This window comes from Lampetra fluviatilis, chromosome 67, assembly GCF_964198595.1.
Source record: "Lampetra fluviatilis chromosome 67, kcLamFluv1.1, whole genome shotgun sequence".
Lineage (NCBI taxonomy): Eukaryota > Metazoa > Chordata > Hyperoartia > Petromyzontiformes > Petromyzontidae > Lampetra > Lampetra fluviatilis.
Window position 1 is genome coordinate 4,597,082 of NC_136341.1, and position 22,106 is coordinate 4,619,187.

Genomic DNA, 22,106 nt, shown 5'->3' on the forward strand with positions numbered 1-22,106 from the left:
GCACAGACACACACGCACAGACACACGCACAGACACACACAGACATACAGACAAAGACACACGCACAGAAACACACAGACACACACAGACACACGCACAGACACACGCACAGACACACGCACAGACACACAGACACACGCACAGACACACGCACAGACACACACACACAGACACACACACAGACACACACACACACGCACAGACACACACACACACACGCTACGTCCCCACGTATTCATTCAGCAGCGGACAGACCCTGTCTGGCGACGACGACGACAACGTACCGACTTTGGGCTCCAGGACGAGGCCTCCAGCGTAGGCCGCCTTGCGCTTCCCCCTCCCCCGCTCGCCATCTTCATCTTCGTCCTGGTGGGGGGGGGGGGGCGTCACACGGAGGCCCTGAAGCGTTTGGAGGGGGGGGGCTCTCCCTGTGAGTCTGTGGCTCTGTGTGTTGGTGAGTCTGTGGCTCTGTGTGTTGGTGAGTCTGTGGCTCTGTGTTGGTGAGTCTCTGTGTTGGTGAGTCTGTGGCTCTCTGTGTAACTCTGCGGCTCTCTGCTCCGAGCGTGCGTGGTGGCTCTGTGTTGGTGACTCCGTACGTGCGTGGTGGCTCTGTGTTGGTGACTCCGAGCGTGCGTGGTGGCTCTGTGTTGGTGACTCCGTACGTGCGTGGTGGCTCTGTGTTGGTGACTCCGTACGTGCGTGGTGGCTCTGTGTTGGTGACTCCGTACGTGCGTGGTGGCTCTGTGTTGGTGACTCCGAGCGTGCGTGGTGGCTCTGTGTTGGTGACTCCGAGCGTGCGTGGTGGCTCTGTGTTGGTGACTCCGAGCGTGCGTGGTGGCTCTGTGTTGGTGACTCCGAGCGTGCGTGGTGGCTCTGTGTTGGTGACTCCGTACGTGCGTGGTGGCTCTGTGTTGGTGACTCCGAGCGTGCGTGGTGGTTCTGTGTCTGTGTTGGTGACTCCGTACGTGCGTGGTGGCTCTGTGTTGGTGACTCCGAGCGTGCGTGGTGGCTCTGTGTCTGTGTTGGTGACTCCGAGCGTGCGTGGTGGTTCTGTGTCTGTGTTGGTGACTCCGTACGTGCGTGGTGGCTCTGTGTTGGTGACTCCGAGCGTGCGTGGTGGTTCTGTGTCTGTGTTGGTGACTCCGAGCGTGCGTGGTGGCTCTGTGTTGGTGACTCCGAGCGTGCGTGGTGGCTCTGTGTTGGTGACTCCGAGCGTGCGTGGTGGTTCTGTGTCTGTGTTGGTGACTCCGAGCGTGCGTGGTGGCTCTGTGTTGGTGACTCCGAGCGTGCGTGGTGGCTCTGTGTTGGTGACTCCGAGCGTGCGTGGTGGCTCTGTGTTGGTGACTCCGAGCGTGCGTGGTGGTTCTGTGTCTGTGTTGGTGACTCCGAGCGTGCGTGGTGGCTCTGTGTTGGTGACTCCGAGCGTGCGTGGTGGCTCTGTGTTGGTGACTCCGAGCGTGCGTGGTGGCTCTGTGTTGGTGACTCCGAGCGTGCGTGGTGGTTCTGTGTCTGTGTTGGTGACTCCGAGCGTGCGTGGTGGCTCTGTGTTGGTGACTCCGAGCGTGCGTGGTGGCTCTGTGTTGGTGACTCCGAGCGTGCGTGGTGGCTCTGTGTTGGTGACTCCGAGCGTGCGTGGTGGTTCTGTGTCTGTGTTGGTGACTCCGAGCGTGCGTGGTGGCTCTGTGTTGGTGACTCCGAGCGTGCGTGGTGGCTCTGTGTTGGTGACTCCGAGCGTGCGTGGTGGCTCTGTGTTGGTGACTCCGAGCGTGCGTGGTGGTTCTGTGTCTGTGTTGGTGACTCCGAGCGTGCGTGGTGGCTCTGTGTTGGTGACTCCGAGCGTGCGTGGTGGTTCTGTGTCTGTGTTGGTGACTCCGAGCGTGCGTGGTGGCTCTGTGTTGGTGACTCCGTACGTGCGTGGTGGCTCTACCTCGGCAGCCGCGCTGTTCCTGCGGCTGTACGTCTTGTCGGGGCAGATGAAGTTGCGTTGGTGGAACGCGTGGAGCAGCAGGAACTCATTCCGCTCCGACCGCCCGCCCAGCAGCGTGCGAGACTGCACAACAACAACAACAAAAATCACGACGACAACAACAACAACAACAACAACAACAATCACAACAACAAAAATCACAACAACAACAATCACAACGACGACAACGACAATCACGACAACAACAATCACAACGACGACAACGACAATCACGACAACAACAATCACGACGACGACAACCACGACAACAACAACAACAACCACGACGACAATAATCACGACAACAACAACAATCACGACAACAACAACAACAATCACAACGACGACAACGACAATCACGACAACAACAACAATGACGATTACGACAACAACAACGACAACCACGACAACTCACGATGACAACAATGACAACAATGACGACAATGGCAACGCCAACAACAACATGGACGACAACAATGACAACACCAACAACCCACTATGACAACAACAATGACAACAACAACGACGGCGACAATGACGACGTCAACAATAACGACGATATCAACAAAGACAACAAAAACGAAATCGGCCACACCACCACCCACTGCCCATAGCCTTCTCTGACACACCACCACCGCCACCACCGCCACCGCCGCCACTGCCACCGCCACCGCCACCACCACCACCACCACCGCCACCGCCGCCACCGCCACCACCGCCACCGCCGCCACCACCGCCACCACACTCTCCCGCGGTGCGGTTAGAACAAAGATCCCCCGTGTAGCCTTAACAGACTGTAGGGGCAAGTGCTGTTAGCGAGCACCTATGAAGGCCGGCACGGCACACGAAGGGGTGGGTGGCCAACACCACGCACCCGGCCGCCTTTGTCTCCCCAGTGACGATGTTTACACACCGCACCGGGTACTCATTTGAGGCTCAGTCGACCTAGAGGAGGCCCGGGACCGGTTCAGATAATCGTCACCGGTGTTGGCCGTGAGCGGGAATCGAACCCGGGTCGCCGGGTTCGTAGCGCAGCGTAGCGCTAACCGCTGCACCACCGCTCCCCACACACACCACACACCGCGCCTCTCACCACCACCACCACCACACTCCCCGGCCACTCACCAGCAAGTTGCCGGCGATGCAGGTGATCTGGTGAGCCAGCGGCAGGGCGTTGAGCTCGCTCATGATGCTGAGCGCGTGCCGAGCGTCGGTGAGGGTGTGCGACGCCATGTCCAGGAGGCGCTGCGAGTTGCTGCGGAACGAAGGGGACGATCACGATGGTTATTTATACCCCAGGAGGAAGAAAGGGGGGGGTGAGGACAGGGGGGGTTAGGATGGAGCAGAGGGTGCAACCGGGTACCCGATACCCGTACCCTACCCGATACCCGGCTACCCGTACCCGGCCGGGTACGGGTAGCCGTTTGCGACCCTGGTGCGGCCGGGTACGGGTCCGGGTAGGCCGTGAGTCACTGGTGAGTCGCCGTGATTGTCACTCATTTCCCAACGTCTCGTCTCTTCTCACAATTCAAGTTCCTAGAATCAACCCACCCGCGCCTGCAACATGGCTTCAACCCAGAGGTCGCAACCGGGTACCCGATACCCGTACCCTACCCGTACCCGGCTACCCGTACCCGGCCGGGTACGGGTAGCCGTTTGCGACCCCGGTGCGGCCGGGTACGGGTACGGGTAAGGAATCAAAACCCGTTTGCGACCTCTGGGATGGAGGGGGTGGGAAGAGTAATCCGATGAGCTATGAAGCTTTTTTTCACAGGTGTCCAGGTAAGGGGGCACGTGGGGGGGGGGCAATATTACAACAAACAAATTAAACTAAAACTAGATTCGAAGCTTTCGTGACTGCAGGAATTACTCTTTGGTTCCATCGGTAAAGTTTACGGAGAAAGAAAATAAATTAAAGAATACACAAACACCAACACACGCACGCACCAACACACGCACCAACACACGCACACACCAACACACTCTCCAACACACACACGCACACACCAACACACGCGCACCAACACACACACACACCAACACACACACGCATCAACACACCGACGCACCAACTCACACACACACCAACACACACACACACGCACACCAACTCACACACACCAACACACACACACGCACACCAACTCACACACACCAACACACACACACACGAACACACACGCACACACCAACACACACCAACACGCACACACGCACACCAACACACACACCAACACACACAGACCAACACACACACACCAACACACACACACGCACACCAACACACGTGCGACGCTTGTGCCAGGCCAAGTGCACCTTGAGGCCACGTGAAGTGTCGACACACGCACGCACACCAACACACGCACACACCGACACACACACCAACGCACACACCAACACACACACGCACACCAACACACACACCAACACACACACACCAACACACACACCAACACACGCACGCACACACCAACACACACGCACCAACACACACGCATACCAACACACACACCAACACACACACACGCACACACCAACACACACACCAACACACGCACGCACCAACACACACACACCAACACACGCACACACACACACACGCATACCAACACACACACACACCAACACACACACACCAACGCACACCAACATGCACCAACACACAAACACACACACCAACACACACATAGCAACACACACACACGCACACCAACACACGTCACCACGACGCTTGTGCCAGGCCAAGTGCACCTTGAGGCCACGTGAAGTGTCGACACACGCACGCACACCAACACACGCACACACTGACACACACACCAACACACACACACACGAACACCAACACACACACCAACACACACACCAACACGCACACACACACACCAACATACACACACCAACACACACGCACCAACACACCAACTCACGCGTAGGCGGCCGCGACGCTCTCTGCGGGGAACGTCTCCCGCTTGGTCCTGAGCAGCGAGGCGACCAGCTCGTCGAGGTCGTAGCTCCTGCAGCGCACGAGCTCACGGGCCGACGTCTTCACGTCGCACACCACACGCCCGCACGTCGCCAGACGCTCCACCACACGCCGGCCCTGCCACGCCACGTCGCACACACCGTCACCACCGTCACCACCGTCACCACCGTCACCACCGTCACCACCGTCACCACCGTCACCACCGTCACCACGCCCACCGTCACAGACACCACGCGTCCGCACGTCGCCAGACGCTCCACCACGCGCCGGCCCTGCCACGCCACGACGCACACACCGTCACCACCGTCGTCACCACCGTCACCACCGTCACCACGCCCACCGTCACAGACACCACGCGTCCGCACGTCGCCAGACGCTCCACCACGCACCGGCCCTGCCACACCACGACGCACACACCGTCACCACCGTCACCACCGTCACCACCGTCACCACCGTCACCACCGTCACCACCGTCACGGACGCCAAACGCACCGTCACAGACACCACCGTCACCCGCGTCACCACCGTCACGGACGCCAAACGCACCGTCACGGACACACCACCCCCATCCACAACGGACACAGTCACCCGCACCGTCACGGACGCCAAACGCACCGTCACGGACGCCACCGTCACCACCCCCACCGTCGCTGACTCGGAGAGAGGACGACTCAGAGAGAGAGAGAGAGGACGACTCAGAGAGAGAGAGGACGTCTCAGAGAGAGAGGACGACTCAGAGAGAGAGAGAGGATGACTCAGGGAGAGAGGACGACTCAGAGAGAGAGAGAGGACGACTCAGAGAGAGAGAGGACGATTGAGAGGACGACTTAGAGAGAGAGAGGACGATTGAGAGGACGACTCAGAGAGAGGACGACTCAGAGGAGACGGTCGACTCAGAGAGAGAGAGAACGACTCAGAGAGAGAGAGAGAGAGAACGACTCAGAGAGAGAGGACGATTCAGAGAGAGAGAGAGAGAGAGGACGACTCAGAGAGAGAGAGAACGACTCAGAGAGAGAGAGAGAGGACGACTCAGAGGAGACGGTCGACTCGCTGCCCCCCCCCCCCCCCCCCCCTGCTCACCCCGAGGCGAGGCATTGCTGAGCGTCGCAGGCGGCTGAGCTTGCTCCAGTGCGGCACTTTCAACGCCGCGATCCTCTGCATCAGCACCTCCAGGTCAAAGCCGACGATGTCGTGGCCCTGTACAGCAGAGGTCGCAAACGGGTTTTGATTCCTTACCCGTACCCGTACACGGCCGCACCAGGGTCGCAAACGGGTACCCGTACCCGGCCGTACCCTACCCGTACCCGGCCGGGTACGGGTAGGGTACGGGTATCGGGTACCCGATTGCGACCTCTGGGATGAAGCCATGTTGCAGGCGCGGGTGGGTTGATTCTAGGAACTTGAATTGTGAGAAGAGACAAGACGTTGGGGAATGAGTGACACACGGTGACTCACCAGTGACTCACGGCCTACCCGTACCCGGCCGTACCCATACCCTACCCGTTTCGATTGCAACACACGGGGGTGTAATTTTCGATTTAAAGCTTTCGTGACTGCAGGGATTCATCTTCTTGGTTCTTTCGGTAAAGTCACGTAGAAGGGAAATAATAAAATAATAAAAATAAAACATAATAAAATAATTCTCACGACGTTTCGGTCACAACGCAAGCAGCCGTCCTCAGGTGAAAAACAGGTCTGTCCCAGACGATGTCTTTCCGAAAGAACCAAGAAGATGAATCCCTGCATAATATTTTATGTTTTATTTTTATTATTTTATTATTTCCATTCTACGTGACTTTACCGAAAGAACCAAGAAGACACGAGGGTGTGTTCCAATCGAAACGTATTTCTACGTGACTTTACCGAAAGAACCAAAGAGTGATTCCCGCGGTCACGGGAGCTTCAAATCAAGACAGGGAGAGGTGTGCGTCTCTCACCACGAGGACGTCCGGGTCCGTCACGTGGATCTTCGCCAGCAGGAAGCCGAGGAGCGTCCGCTCCGTTGGGAAGACCTCCATCTTCATCGACTGCGCAGACGCGTCGACACGCCGTGAACACACGCAGTGACACACACAACAACAACAACCGCAACTAAGTGACGGTGACATCACCACAGGTGCACTTCGAGGCCACGTGAAGTGTCGAACCCCCTTCGCTGGCAGGAGGTCACGGGACAGACCCAGCAGGTACCGTGGGTTGACTGAGATGAGTGGCAGATGCACCACCTGTACCCCTACTGTGCCAGGCTAGGTGCAGGAGGTCACGGGACAGACCCAGCAGGTGCCACGGGTTGGCAGACCGAGATGAACGGTAGATGCACCACCAGCTGTTACCCCCTACTGTGCCAACTTGCTGTGCTTTAGCCACCCGGCGCCCCGCTCGTTGTTGCGAGCGTCGTTCCTCCGCCCTCCGTTGTTGCTGGAGGGCGACTGCCTCCAACTGCCCAGTAGCAGACCGGTACCAGCCTCCACTGGTACCGGTCTCCGGCAAGTCCACTCAGCTCCACGTCCTACCGTGCCGTGTCAGCTCCATCTCTTCAGCCAACGCTCTCTGACACAAACTCAGCCTCTCGCTCGCTCGCAGCGCTACCCCTTTCAAGACGCAATCGTTCATTTCTTAAGGACGCCACTGGTCATTTCTTAAGGACGCCCACCCCCCTCACCTGTTTCTTGAGTACGTCCTGGAGGTTGAAGGGAAAGATGCAGTCCCCGGGTTTGCAAATTGCTGCGGGGGATGAATTCAGGTTCAAGTTCATGTATTAGGTATTGCCCTGTGAGCCATTCGGCTCTTGAATCGGGTGCAACCGCAACAAACAAAAACATGAACAAAAAACATCTTAAAGTGAATATGTGACTAAGTGCAAACAGAAAATCCACACACAGACACACACACGGACACACAAAGATAACAAAGATCCCCCATATAGCCTTAACAGACTGTAGGGGCAAGTGCTATGAAGACCGGAACGGTACACGAGGGGGTGGGTGGCCAGCACCACGCCCGACCGACACGGACACACACACACGGACACACACGCACATGGACACAACAACAACAACAACCGCCATTCGCCACTAAGTGGCGGTGACGTCACCACGACGCTTGTGCCAGGCCATGTGCACCTTGAGGCCACGTGAAGTGTCGAACGCCCGCTGGCAGGAGGTCACGGGGCAGACCCAGGTGCCACGGGTCGACTGACCGAGATGACCGAGATGACTGGCTGATGCACCACCTGTGCCCCCTACTGTGCCAACTTGCTGTGCTTTAGCCACCCGGCGCTCCGCTCGTTGTTGTGAGCGTCGCTCCTCCGCCCTCCGTTGTTGTTGGAGGGCGACTGCCTCCAACTGCCCAGTAGCGTCCTTCACGAGCCTCCTCCACTGAGGCCGATCTTGACACCGCTGGTACCAGTCATCGGCAAGTCCACTCAGCTCCACGTCCTCCTGTACCACATCACTCCATCTCTTCTCTAGCCCGTGCCGCGCCCGTTTAGCCCCCTCGATCCGGCCGAACAAAAGCTGTTTAGGCATGCGGTGGCTGGGCATGCGGGCTACATGACCCAGCCAACGCAGCCTTGCCTGCCGGAGGAGCTCACTGATGGGACTTTGCCCAGATCTTTCAAGGACTTGTGAGCTCCTCACACAATCCAGCCTGGTCAAACCCAGGATGGATCGTAGGCAGGCCAGCCTAAATGTTTCCAACCGGCGAAGATGCTCCACTAGGGGGGTCCACGTTTCGCAAGCGTAGAGAAGGGAGGGAATGACCGTGGCCGAGAAGACCTGAAGCTTCGTGCGGAGCGACAGACCAGGTAGCTTCCACACAGCGTTACGCAACCGATGAAAAGATATTGCCGCTCGACTGATTCGGAGTGAGACCTCTGCTGATAAACTGGAGCTGGTCATGAGCACACTGCCCAGGTATGGGAAACTCTCTACTCTCTCCACAACTGCCCCATCACCGATTGGGAGTTGTGGGGGCGGAGTGCCCGATGGTACAAAATACCCAGGCAGGTGCTTAGTTTTGGTGGGGCTGATGGTAAGGCCCCACCTCTTAGTGGCACACTCCAGCCTCAGCAGCAGCGTCTCCAACTCCTCTTCTGAATGAGCAGCTATTACCAAATCATCGGCATACATAACGTGGTTGACCAATAGGGAGCCATCCCTTGATCGCACCCGGGCGTCGATCAGCCTCCCATTATATCTGTACCAAATGGTAATTCCCCCGGTACAGCTATTGAAGGCTTCACGAACTACGCAGTCGAAATAGATGTTAAATAATGTGGGAGCCAGAGGACATCCCTGTCGCACCCCAAGGTGTACAGGGAAAGGCTCCGACTCCCGGCCACGTAGTTTTACCCGGGCCCGCTCACCATCATGAAGGTCCTTAATGATCGTGAGCAGAGGGTCAGGGACTCCGAAAGCACGAAGAACAACCCAGAGCCCAGTCCTACTGATGGTATCATAGGCCTTGACCAGGTCAATAAAGCAGAGATGTAGGTCTTTTTGGAATTCCCTACACCTCTGCTGTAGCAGACGGACAGAAAATATGGCATCTGTGCAGGACCGCCCTTTCCTGAAACCACATTGGGGCTCCGCAAGCCTCTCCTCAGCATGCCTAGCAAGGCGATGTTGAATAATCCTTGCCAGGACCTTACCCGGCACACTGAGGAGTGAGATGCCCCTGTAGTTGTTACAGTCTGTGCGGTCCCCCTTCTTAAAGAGGGGGACCACCAGGGCATCCTTCCAGTCCTGCGGAACCCGTCCAGTGGTCCAGACTGTTGTTATGATGTCATATAGGGCAGTCTGTGCACAAACGCCACCCTCCCTCAGCATTTCGCCTGGGAGATCATCTCTGCCCGGTGCCTTCCCTGGTCTCAGACTCCGGATCGCCCTCAGTACTTCCTCAACAGCCGGTACCTCAGCCAGCCACTCACAGGGGGTGACCTCTTCCAATATTTGAGGCACCGCAGCCTCAGCAGGGTTATCCCCACTTTGTGCCATGATGTTTTCCTGGCTGAGAGATTTTCCCTCCCCCAGGACCTCACAGAAATGCTCAGCAAATCTGCAAACCTGTTCCTGGGGGTCGGAGATTGGATCACCGTTTTTTCCTCTAATGATGGTAATAGGTGTGGCGCTGCAGGTTACTTTTTTGATGGAGTTAAATAGTGATTTGTGATCGCGGGCCACTGAGGCAGACTCCATCTCCTCAGCAACCCGCGACCACCACCCATCCTTACAGCGCCTTACGGCTCTCCGAACCTCCGAGCGAAGGCTGCGGTAAACCTCCTCATTCTCTGACGTGGGATGCTGTAGGCGATGAGAGTGGGCCTGTCGCTTTTTCTCAATTAACCTGAACACCTCCTCCGTCAGCCAGGGTTCCCGGGGAGGTCTGGACCGCGTACCCAAAGCAGCCATTGCAGCTGCATGAGTCACAGTCTTAAACCTCGCCCATTTACCCTCGACATCAGGTGGAGTGGGGGACGATGCCAACCCCAGCTGCAAGCGATGATGAAATTCTCGCTTGCAACTTTCATCAGCTAACTTAGACCAGGCCACTTTTGGTTGGAATGGGATCCTGGGTGTACACCCACCACCGGAGTGGAAGAATGGCAGGCGCATCTTACAGATGACTAGTCGATGGTCAGAGGGCAGATCAGCTCCACGGTAGGTCCTGGTGTCAAGGACATGGGCTCGCATCCGCTGGTCCGTCACTACGTAGTCCAGCAGATGTTCTTGCTTGGACCCGGCATGCATCCATGATGTTGTGTGGATGCGCCGATGCCGGAAGAGCGTGTTGGTAATTACAAGCCCATGGGCTGCACAGAAATCTAGCAGCCTCCTACCGTTGTTATTGAGCTGATCTGGCCCATGCCTTCCAATCACTCCAGACCAGGTGCCAGCATCATGACCAACTCGGGCATTGAAGTCACCCAACAAGATGACTCTGTCCCGAGTGGCCACTTTAGCCAGCACCTGTGACAGTAGGTCATAGAAAGCGTCTGACTCATCGGCTTTGCCTGCATCCCTCCACGGATGTTCGTCTTCGGTGGGGGCGTAAGTAACCACGACCACCACTCCTCGCCTCTGGTTGATGGGAAGGCGAGCCCAAAGTATCCTGGGGCTTACAGCTTCCCACACCTCACCGCCACGCTCCCACGCCCCCTTCATTCTTTTGTTCAGAAGAAGAGCCACACCCTGTTGTTTGGCAGTCTCCTGCCCCGAGTAGAGGACTGTCCACCCCTCATGGTGGCAGGAGCCAGAACCGGTCCACCGGACCTCCTGAATGCCACAGAGATCCAGGCGGTACCGGTCCAGCTCCCGACAGAGGAGTGGCAGCCTCTCCTCCGCAGTGAGCGTTCGAACATTCCACGTGGCCATCCGCAATGGTTTTTCGTTGTTACTGGAGGAGCCCCGAGGGTTAAAATTCAATCTCCTGGCTCCGCCAAATGGGGTTTGGCCAGGAGACGTCATAAAAGCCTGACCCCCCGGGGCCTCCGGCACAAGCTTATTAATTACAGGTTTATGTTTAAATCGTAGTTTAGTGGTGGTTAATTGAAGGTGGAGGGGTTACCAGCCCCTCGCACCCGTCCAGAGCCCCCGTTTAGCCACTGTGGTGGTCACAGACGCCATGAGGGGAGAGGCCAATGGGCATTGGCCCTCCCCCCACAGCACTGCCCACGACAGTGTTGCCCGTCCGGCACCGCGAGGAGGTAGGAGGTTGTTTTGCCGGACATGGACACACACACACACGGACACACACACACACGGACACGCAGGCACATACCGGAGAAGTACGACTGGAATGGTGGTCTGGGAGGAGCTTTGTCGACTGGGAAGGCTTGGTGAACCAGCACTCCGACTGACATCACCTGCCGACACACGCACAAAGGTCCCCCGCGTAGCCTTAACAGACTGTCGGGGCAAGTGCTGCTTGCGAGAAGCAGCTCATCCTGAAGGCGGGCGGGCATGGGGCACGACCTACGAGCGCCGAATGAGTTGTAGATTAGTAATTAGTTGAAATGTGCATTATTTAACTGAACTCAATTGCTATAACCACTCAAGTGCAGAAATTAAAGTTGACTTCAGTGCAAGAAGACACTTTGAGAGGCGTTTGGGACGAATTCAACCATCGTCTCGATGTTATCCGTACAGCAGGTGGAGGGCGCACAGAGCATTCACAAAATGGTGAGTAAAACTTGATAACTCATTAAACCGTTTGTTACTTTTTGTGTAATTGTAGCGTGTCGCCATCGTGAAACATACTGCTTTGAAATTGGGTCCATCTTTTTTTTTAAACACCCCTGTATGATGCATCGTCTTCTAAACCGATTGGCCAACACCAGAGCCAGCAGCTGCCTTCTTTAGGGCCTAGTCTCACCACCAGTGTCAGGAGACCAGTACAATATATGGTTACATACGTACGCATAGTCTACAATTAAAAAATTAACCATAGCGTTATATATGATGGCGTTCGACTTTCAAACCGATTGGCCAACACCAGAGCCAGCAGCTGCCTTCTTTAGGGCCTAGTCTCACCACCAGTGTCAGGAGACCAGTACAATATATGGTTACTTACGTACGCATAGTCTACAATAAAAAAAGTTAACCATAGCGTTATATATGATGGCGTTCGACTTTGAAACCGATTGGCCAACACCAGAGCCAGCAGCAGCCTTCTTTAGGGCCTAGTCTCACCACCAGCGTCAGAGCAGAGAACAGCGGCAATAGGCAAAACATTTGGTTTCACGCCGATCGTGTGTCCGAAGCGGCAACCGACCGTCACGTTTTGTTTCCACGACAGCAAACCGGACCCGGTTGGCTGTCGTCGGCCGGTACATGTGTACTTGCGCACGATTTAACCCCCCCCCAAATCACATTGGGAGCGGGCGAATGCACGACGCCCGCGTCAAACGTGATATTCCATCAACGCGGGGTGGTGGTGGGGGGTGGGTGGGGTTAGCGACCTCGTTCTGATGGGTCCTGTGGTTGGGCAGCGTCTTCATGGAGAGAGCCATGACCACCAGCGGAGGCGGAGGAACGTCCTTGACGGCGCTGAGGAGGTCCGGGCGCGGGCACAGGCACTCGACTCGGCACCAGCTCACGGGCCGAGCGATCAGCTCTACGCACAAAGGCAAAGATCCCCCCGTATAACCTTAACAGACTGTAGGGGCAAGTGCTGTTAGCGAGCACCTATGAAATGCCGGAACGGTACACGAGGGGGTGGGTGGCCAGCACCACACCCGACCGCCTTTGTCTCCCCCAGTGGCGATGCCTACACATCGCACCGGGTACTCGTTTAAAGCTGAGTCGACCTAGGGGAGGCCCAGGACCGGTTCAGATAATCGTCAACGGTGTTGGCCGTGAGCGGGAATCGAACCCGGGTCGCCAGGTTCGTAGCGCAGTGCGCTAACCACTACACCACCGCTCCCCACTCACCCACCCACACACACAGACACACAAACAACAACAGCCATTCGCCACTCAGTGGCGGTGACGTTACCACGACGCTTGCGCCAGGCTATGTGCACTTTAAGGCCACATTAAGTGTCAAACGGCCGCTGGCAGGAGGTAACGGGGACCAATCCAAGTGCCGTGGGTCAACGGACTCTCACACGGTCAAATATACACACACAAAGCAATCATACACACATACCCAAACACACACCGCAATCATACACACACACCCACACACACCGCAATCATACACACACACCCAAACACACACCACAATCATACACACATACCCAAACACACCGCAATCATACACACACCGACACACACAGCAATCATCCAAACACACCCAAACACACACCCACACACACCACAATCAAATACACACACGCACACACACCTACACACACCACAATCATACACACATACCCAAACACACACCACAATCATACACACATACCCAAACACACCGCAATCATACACACACCGACACACACAGCAATCATCCAAACACACCCAAACACACACCCACACACACCACAATCAAATACACACACGCACACACACCTACACACACCACAATCATACACACACACCCAAACACACACCACAATCATACACACATACCCAAACACACCGCAATCATACACACACCGACACACACAGCAATCATCCAAACACACGCAAACACACACCCACACACACCACAATCAAATACACACACCCACACACACCTACACACACCACAATCATACACACACACACCCAAACACACACCACAATCATACACACACACCAAAACACACACCCACACACACCACAATCATACACACACACCCAAACACACACACCACAATCATACACACATACCCAAACACACCGCAATCATACACACACCGACACACACAGCAATCATCCAAACACACCCAAACACACACCTACACACACCACAATCAAATACACACACCCACACACACCTACACACACCACAATCATACACACACACCCAAACACACACCACAATCATACACACATACCCAAACACACCGCAATCATACACACACCGACACACACAGCAATCAACCAAACACACGCAAACACACACCCACACACACCACAATCAAATAAACACACCCTCACACACCTACACACACCACAATCATACACACACACACCCAAACACACACACCACAATCATACACACACACCAAAACACACACCCACACACACCACAATCATACACACACACCCAAACACACACACCACAATCATACACACACACCCAAACACACCACAATTATACACACACAGCAATCATCGAAACACACGGTCACACACACACACAGCAATCATACACCCACCCATACACACCGCAATCATACACACACACTCAAACACACGGTCACACACACACAGCAATCATACACACACTGACACACACCGCAACCATACGCACATACGCAAACACATGGTCTCACACACACACACACAGCAATCACACACACACCCATAAATGTAGCCTCTAACAGACTGTAGGGGCAAGTGCTGTTAGCGAGTAGCACCTATGAAGGCTACCGGCGCTGTGGCACACGAGGGGGTGGGTGGCCAGCACCACGCCCGGCCGCCTTTGTCTCCCCAGTGGCGATGCTTTTACACATCGCACCAGGTACACATTTGCATCGGTTAAGATAAATAATCATCACCAGTGTTGGTGGCTGTGAGCGTGTGTGCGTGTGTTTGTGTGTGCGTGCGTGCGTCTGTGTGAGCGTGTGTGTGTGCGCCTGTGTGTGTGTGTGTGAGCGTATGTGTGTGTGCATGCGTGTGCGTGTGTGTGTGCGTGCGCGCCTGTGTGTGTGTGCGTGCGTGTGCGCCTGTGTGTGTGCATGCGTGTGCGCCTGTGTGTGTGCTTGCGTGTGCGTGCGTGCGTCTGCGTGCGTGCGCGTGCATCTGTGTGTGTGCGTGCGTCTGTGTGTGCGCGTCTGTGTGTGCGTGCGTGTGTGTGCGTGTGTGCGTGTGTGTGTGTGAGTGCGTCTGTGCGTCTGTGTGTGTGCGTCTGTGTGTGCGTGTGCGTCTGCGTGCGTGTGTCTGTATGCGTATGCGTGCGTGCGCGTGTATGTGCGTGCGTGCGTGCGCGTGCGTCTGTATGTGCGTGCGTGCGTGTGCGTGCGTGCTGTACGTGGGGAGGCCACGTGCAGCCAGCAGGGCCCGTGAACTCCGCGCGTCACCAGCAGGCGCTCCAGGCTCGAGGTGCTGGAGCCAAACACGCGGGAGAACGTCTGCCCACACAGGTCGGCCGGCACCGCCGGGTACTGCGCCTGCAACAACAACGTCACAACAACAACGTCACAACAACACCGTCACAACAACAACAACGTCGCAACAACAACAACGTCGCAACAACAACAACGTCGCAACAACACCGTCACAACAACAACGTCACAACAACACTGTCACAACAACACCGTCACAACAACACTGTCACAACAACACCGTCACAACAATGTCACAACAACAACGTCAACAACGTCACAACAACACCGTCACAACAACAACGTCGCAACAACAACACTGTCACAACAACAACGTCGCAATAACAACGTCACAATAACACCGTCACAACAACACCGTCACAACAACGTCACAACAACAACGTCAACAACGTCACAACAACACCGTCACAACAACAACGTCACTGGTGCGGCCGGGTACGGGTAGGCCGTGAGTCACTGGTGAGTCACCGTTTGTCGCTCATTTCCCAACGTCTTGTCTCTTCTCACAGTTCAAGTTCCTAGAATCAACCCACCCGCGCCTGCAACATGGCTTCATCCCAGAGGTCGCAATCGGGTACCCGATACCCGTACCCTACCCGTACCCGGCCAGGTACGGGTAGGGTACGGGTACGGCCAGGTACGTGTATGGGTACCCGTTTGCGACCCTGGTGCGGCCGGGTACGGGTACGGGTAAGGAATCAAAACCCGTTTGCGACCTCTGATCTACGCCCACGCCCCGGGAGGGAATTCTTTCAGCGGAAAACTTTCGTCACACACGTCGGCCGCTGAGACGGAGCGACAGAACCGGCTCCGGCATCGCGAAACACGCCGCCGAAAGACCGCTTTGGGGAGGGAGGGGGGGGGAAGGCCGCCCATCAGCGGGCAACGGCGCGCATCGGGGAGGGGCGGGAGAGCTCACTGACCAGGTACTTGACCTCCAGGTACTCGGACTGCACGGGGACGTCCTTGTTCTCAAAGGCATAGCACTTCTCCACTTTCTGCGGTGCACAGGCAGACAGGTTAGAGTCCGTTCAGGAGGCGTTCACGACCAATATCATCCACGACGCTGGTTTATTTTGGGGTTACATCGCGTAAATGTATAAATGTGTCGTTACACCCGCCACCACCCGACACGGGTTTAACGACACATTTAAATATTTACGCGATTAAACCCAAAAAAAGCCTGTATTATAGAGGTTAGACTCCGCGCACGCACGCACACACACACACGCACACACACGCGCACGCACACGCACGCACACACACGCACGCACGCACACGCGAACGCACGCACGCACGCACGCACACACACGCGCACGCGAACGCACGCACACACACACACGCACGCACGCACACGCGAACGCACGCACACGCGCACGCACGCACACACACGCACGCACGCACACACACGCGCGCACGCGAACGCACGCACACACACGCACGCGCGCACACACACGCGCACGCACGCACGCACACACACACGCACGCGCGCACGCGAACGCACGCACACACACGCACGCGCACACACACACGCACACGCGCGCACACACACGCACGCACGCACGCACACACGCACGGGACAGACCCAGCAGGTGCCATGGGATTGGCTGACTGAGACGACTGGCAGATGCACCGCCTGTGCACCCTACTGCACCCCGACTTTCGTCTTTACACATACAAAGACAAAGACCCGCCCGTATAGCCTTAACAGCCTGTTGGGGCAAGTGCTGTGAGCGAGTAGCAGCGGCACAAATGAAGGCCGCAACGGCACACGAGGGGGTGGGTGGCCAGCACCACGCCCGGCCGCCTTTGTCTCCCCAGTGGCGATGTTTACTACACACCGCCCCAGGCACTCATTTGAGGCCGAGTCAACCTAGGGGAGGGCCAGGACCGGGTTGACAGGTGTGGTGGTGGTGTCCGTGAGCGGGAATAGAACTCGGGTCCACGCAGGGTTCGTAGCGCAGCTCGCGCCGACCGCTGCACCACCACTCCCCACACACAGACACACAAAGACAAAGATCCCCCGTATAGCCTTAACAGACTGTAGGGGCAAGTGCTGTTAGCGAGCACATATGAAGGCCGGAACGGCACACGAACGAGGGGGTGTGTGGCCAGCACCACGCCCGGCCGCCTTTGTCTCCCCAGTGGCGATGTTTACACAGCGCACCAGGTACTCATTTAAGGCCGAGTCGACCTAGGGGAGGCCCTGGACCGGTTCAGATAATCGTCACTGGTGTTAGCCGTGAGCGGGAATCGAACCCGGGTCGCCAGGTTCATAGCGCAGCGTAGCGCTAACCGCTACACTACCGCTCCCCACACACACTAACACACACACACTCACACACACACAGAGACACACACACACACACAGACACACACACACAAGACACACACACACTCACACACACACACACAGACACACACACACTCACACACAGACACACACACACGGCTCACCCTGATCTTGAACTTCATGATGCGGAACTTGTCAGCGAGCGAGTTGAACTCCTCGTACACATCCTTCATGGAGATGGGCGCGTCATCCACAGCGAGACCCGTCTTCACGTCCACGCGCTGAGGTGGCAGTGGGGGGGGGGCGAACGGGGGGGGGGGGGGAGGGCAGGCGGGCGTCAAGTAAATAAAAACACCGCAAATAAAATGACAGGCATCGTCCGTGCGTCCCTCTCGTTTCGCACGGATTCATTCGCAGCAGACCGCAGACGTCGCCTCTCCTCGTCGTACATCCGACTCCGGTTGCCGTCCCCTGCAGCCGGAGCGCATCTCTCTCTCGCGCGCGTCCGCCCCCTCTTCGAGAGGAGTGAAGGGACGGTCGAAAATGTGTACTTTAACCGGTGCGGTGCGTAAGCGCAAGCATCAAAGAGGTGCTTGTGGTTGGTGAGGATGGTTTGTAAGGTGGTTGTGTGATGGTTGTGATTGTCGTGATTGCTGTTGCGATGACGATGGTTGCGGTGCGGTGACACGGGGGGGGGGGGGGGGGGGGGGGGAGTAATTCGATGGAAACGCGGCAACGTCCACGATTGGCGGCCGACGGCTTGGAAACCTTCGGTCGGCACCGTTTGTGACGCCGTTTGTGGCGTCGGGTGGCGCTGTTTGTGGCACTTGTCGGCCGCGCGTCTTTGGCACAACCAGTAAGGGCAGTGCCAGGGGACCCGAGAGATCCACTTGGGTTCATACCTGAGACATGCGTTTGGGCGCCAGTCCGTTTAAGAGGTTTACCCATTTAAAGCTTCTTTCGTGACTGCAGGGATTCATCTTCTTGGTTCTTTCGGGTAAAGTCACGTAGAAGGGAAATAATAAAATAATAATAATAAAATTCTCACGACTTTTCGGCCACAACGCAAGCAGCCGTCGTCCTCAGGTGAAGAACAGGTCTGTCGGGAAGACAGCGTCTGAATGAAACACCCCAGACTTGGAGCGTATATTTAAGCTGGGTTGGAGGGGGAAGGGCGCCTTGACAAAATAATTTGCATATCAAGAGGAATTTAGCATATTTATGGGAAATGCAGATATGGGATTCGTACTACTTGTGAAATGCGTAGGAGGTGGGCGGGGGGTTTCAAACTCATATTATGCCCGTGCATTATGCAGGATTAGCAGCATCAAAGGGAGGGGATAGGGGTAGCATTAATAAAGGGAAGGAATGTTAATAGTATGTAGCTGTAGTAACTAAACCACCATGTAAAGGGAAATAGTTAAAATAAAATTCTCACGACGTTTCGGCCACAATGCAAGTAGCCGTCGTCCTCAGGTGAAGAACAGGTCTGTCGGAAAGACAGCGTCTGAATGAACAGGTCTGTCGGAAAGACAGCGTCTGAATGAACAGGTCTGTCGGAAAGACATCGTCTGAATGAACAGGTCTGTCGGAAAGACAGCGTCTGAATGAACAGGTCTGTCGGAAAGACAGCGTCTGAATGAACAGGTCTGTCGGAAAGACAGCGTCTGAATGAACAGGTCTGTCGGAAAGACAGCGTCTGAATGAACAGGTCTGTCGGAAAGACAGCGTCTGAATGAACAGGTCTGTCGGAAAGACAGCGTCTGAATGAACAGGTCTGTCGGAAAGACAGCGTCTGAATGAACAGGTCTGTCGGAAAGACAGCGTCTGAATGAACAGGTCTGTCGGAAAGACAGCGTCTGAATGAACAGGTCTGTCGGAAAGACAGCGTCTGAATGAACAGGTCTGTCGGAAAGACAGCGTCTGAATGAACAGGTCTGTCGGAAAGACAGCGTCTGAATGAACAGGTCTGTCGGAAAGACAGCGTCTGAATGAACAGGTCTGTCGGAAAGACAGCGTCTGAATGAACAGGTCTGTCGGAAAGACAGCGTCTGAATGAACACCTTCAGACGCTGTCTTTCCGACACACCCGTTCTTCACCTGAGGACGGCTGCTTGCGTTGTGGTCGAAACGCCGTGAGAATTATTTGTATTAAATTTTTATTATTTTATTATTTCCCTTCCACGTGACTTTACGAAAGAACCAAAAAGAGGTTTACCCATCCTCTTGCGCTGAAAGAAACGTCTCGGATTGACCGGCGATCGTTAGCCACGAGAGTGGGGTGGTGTGGGTGGTGTGGGTGGTGTGGGTGGTGTGGGTGGTGTGGGTGGAGTCCTTGTCGTACCTTGTCGCGAGGGAGCAGGTACAGGCAGCGCTCGATGTTCTGAACGGTGACGCAGCAGCTGACGTACGACCGAGTGTCCTCCAGCAGCACTTTGCCGAACAGGTAAACCACACCTGGACAGGCACACGAAAAAGATCCCCCGTATAGCCTTGAACGCACGGAAAAGATCCCCCGTATAGCCTTGAACGCACGGAAAAGATCCACCGTATAGCCTTGAACGCACGGAAAAGATCCCCCGTATAGCCTTGAACACACGGAAAAGATCCCCCGTATAGCCTTGAACGCACGGAAAAGATCCACCGTATAGCCTTGAACGCACGGAAAAGATCCCCCGTATAGCCTTGAACGCACGGAAAAGATCCCCCGTATAGCCTTGAACGCACGGAAAAGATCCCCCGTATAGCCTTGAACGCACGGAAAAGATCCACCGCATAGCCTTGAACACACGGAAAAGAACCCCCTATAGCCTTGAACACACGGAAAAGATCCCCCGTATAGCCTTGAACGCACGGAAAAGAACCCCCGTATAGCCTTGAACGCACGGAAAAGATCCCCCTATAGCCTTGAACACACGGAAAAGATCCCCCGTATAGCCTTGAACGCACGGAAAAAATCCCCCGTATAGCCTTGAACGCACGGAAAAGATCCCCCGTATAGCCTTGAACGCACAAAAAAGATCCCCCGTATAGCCTTGAACGCACGAAAAAGATTCCCCCGTATAGCCTTGAACGCACGGAAAAGATCCCCCGTATAGCCTTGAACACACGGAAAAGATCCCCCGTATAGCCTTGAACGCACGGAAAAGATCCCCCGTATAGCCTTGAACGCACGGAAAAGATCCCCCGTATAGCCTTGAACGCACGGAAAAGATCCCCCGTATAGCCTTGAACGCACGGAAAAGATTCCCCGTATAGCCTTGAACACACCAAAAAGATCCCCCGTATAGCCTTGAACGCACGGAAAAGATCCCCCGTATAGCCTTGAACACACGGAAAAGATCCCCCGTATAGCCTTGAACGCACGGAAAAGATCCCCCGTATAGCCTTGAACACACGGAAAAGATCCCCCGTATAGCCTTGAACGCACGGAAAAGATCCCCCGTATAGCCTTGAACGCACGGAAAAGATCCCCCGTATAGCCTTGAACGCACGGAAAAGATCTCCCGTATAGCCTTGAACGCACGGAAAAGATCCCCCGTATAGCCTTGAACACACCAAAAAGATCCCCCGTATAGCCTTGAACGCACGGAAAAGATCCACCGTATAGCCTTGAACGCACGGAAAAGATCCCCCGTATAGCCTTGAACGCACGGAAAAGATCCCCCGTATAGCCTTGAACACACCAAAAAGATCCCCCGTATAGCCTTGAACGCACGGAAAAGATCCACCGTATAGCCTTGAACACACCAAAAAGATCCCCCGTATAGCCTTGAACACACCAAAAAGATCCCCCGTATAGCCTTGAACGCACCAAAAAGATCCACCGTATAGCCTTGAACACACCAAAAAGATCCACCGTATAGCCTTGAACACACCAAAAAGATCCCCCTATAGCCTTGAACACAGCGGTCCCCAACCATTTTGGCACCAGGGACCGGTTTTGTGGGAGGCAATTTTTTCACGGATTTGGGGTTGGGGATCCCTGCTTTAACAGACTGTAGGGGCAAGTGCTGATAGCGAGCAGCGCCTATGAAGGCCGGCACGGCACACGAGGGGGTGGGTGGACGGCACCACGCTCGGTCGCCTTTGTCTCCCCCAGTGGCGATGTTTACACATCGCACCAGGGGAGGCCCAGGACCGGTTC

General features: G+C 55.7%; 1 protein-coding gene and 1 long non-coding RNA gene across 2 annotated transcripts in view; one reads left to right on the forward strand and one right to left on the reverse strand.

The window, feature by feature from the left end:
• The window catches only part of LOC144952421 (uncharacterized), a 224,979-nt gene that overhangs the window by 183,477 nt on the left and 19,396 nt on the right, over positions 1–22,106 (forward strand). Inside the window, exon 2 of the long non-coding RNA XR_013640621.1 lies at positions 8,130–9,634. This is a non-coding gene — a long non-coding RNA (uncharacterized LOC144952421). The remainder of the gene's footprint in view (positions 1–8,129; positions 9,635–22,106) is intronic.
• POLA1 (DNA polymerase alpha 1, catalytic subunit) overlaps positions 1–22,106 on the reverse strand; it is a 66,923-nt gene that overhangs the window by 24,912 nt on the left and 19,905 nt on the right. The window contains exons 11-23 of the mRNA XM_078882816.1: positions 20,304–20,416; positions 18,124–18,240; positions 16,590–16,664; positions 15,573–15,711; positions 12,910–13,064; positions 11,730–11,814; positions 7,612–7,673; positions 6,887–6,976; positions 6,030–6,146; positions 4,894–5,066; positions 3,092–3,221; positions 1,928–2,050; positions 285–366 (exon numbers count right to left, since the gene is read on the reverse strand). Coding sequence (XP_078738942.1) covers positions 285–366; positions 1,928–2,050; positions 3,092–3,221; positions 4,894–5,066; positions 6,030–6,146; positions 6,887–6,976; positions 7,612–7,673; positions 11,730–11,814; positions 12,910–13,064; positions 15,573–15,711; positions 16,590–16,664; positions 18,124–18,240; positions 20,304–20,416 — 1,461 coding nt within the window. The remainder of the gene's footprint in view (positions 1–284; positions 367–1,927; positions 2,051–3,091; positions 3,222–4,893; positions 5,067–6,029; positions 6,147–6,886; positions 6,977–7,611; positions 7,674–11,729; positions 11,815–12,909; positions 13,065–15,572; positions 15,712–16,589; positions 16,665–18,123; positions 18,241–20,303; positions 20,417–22,106) is intronic.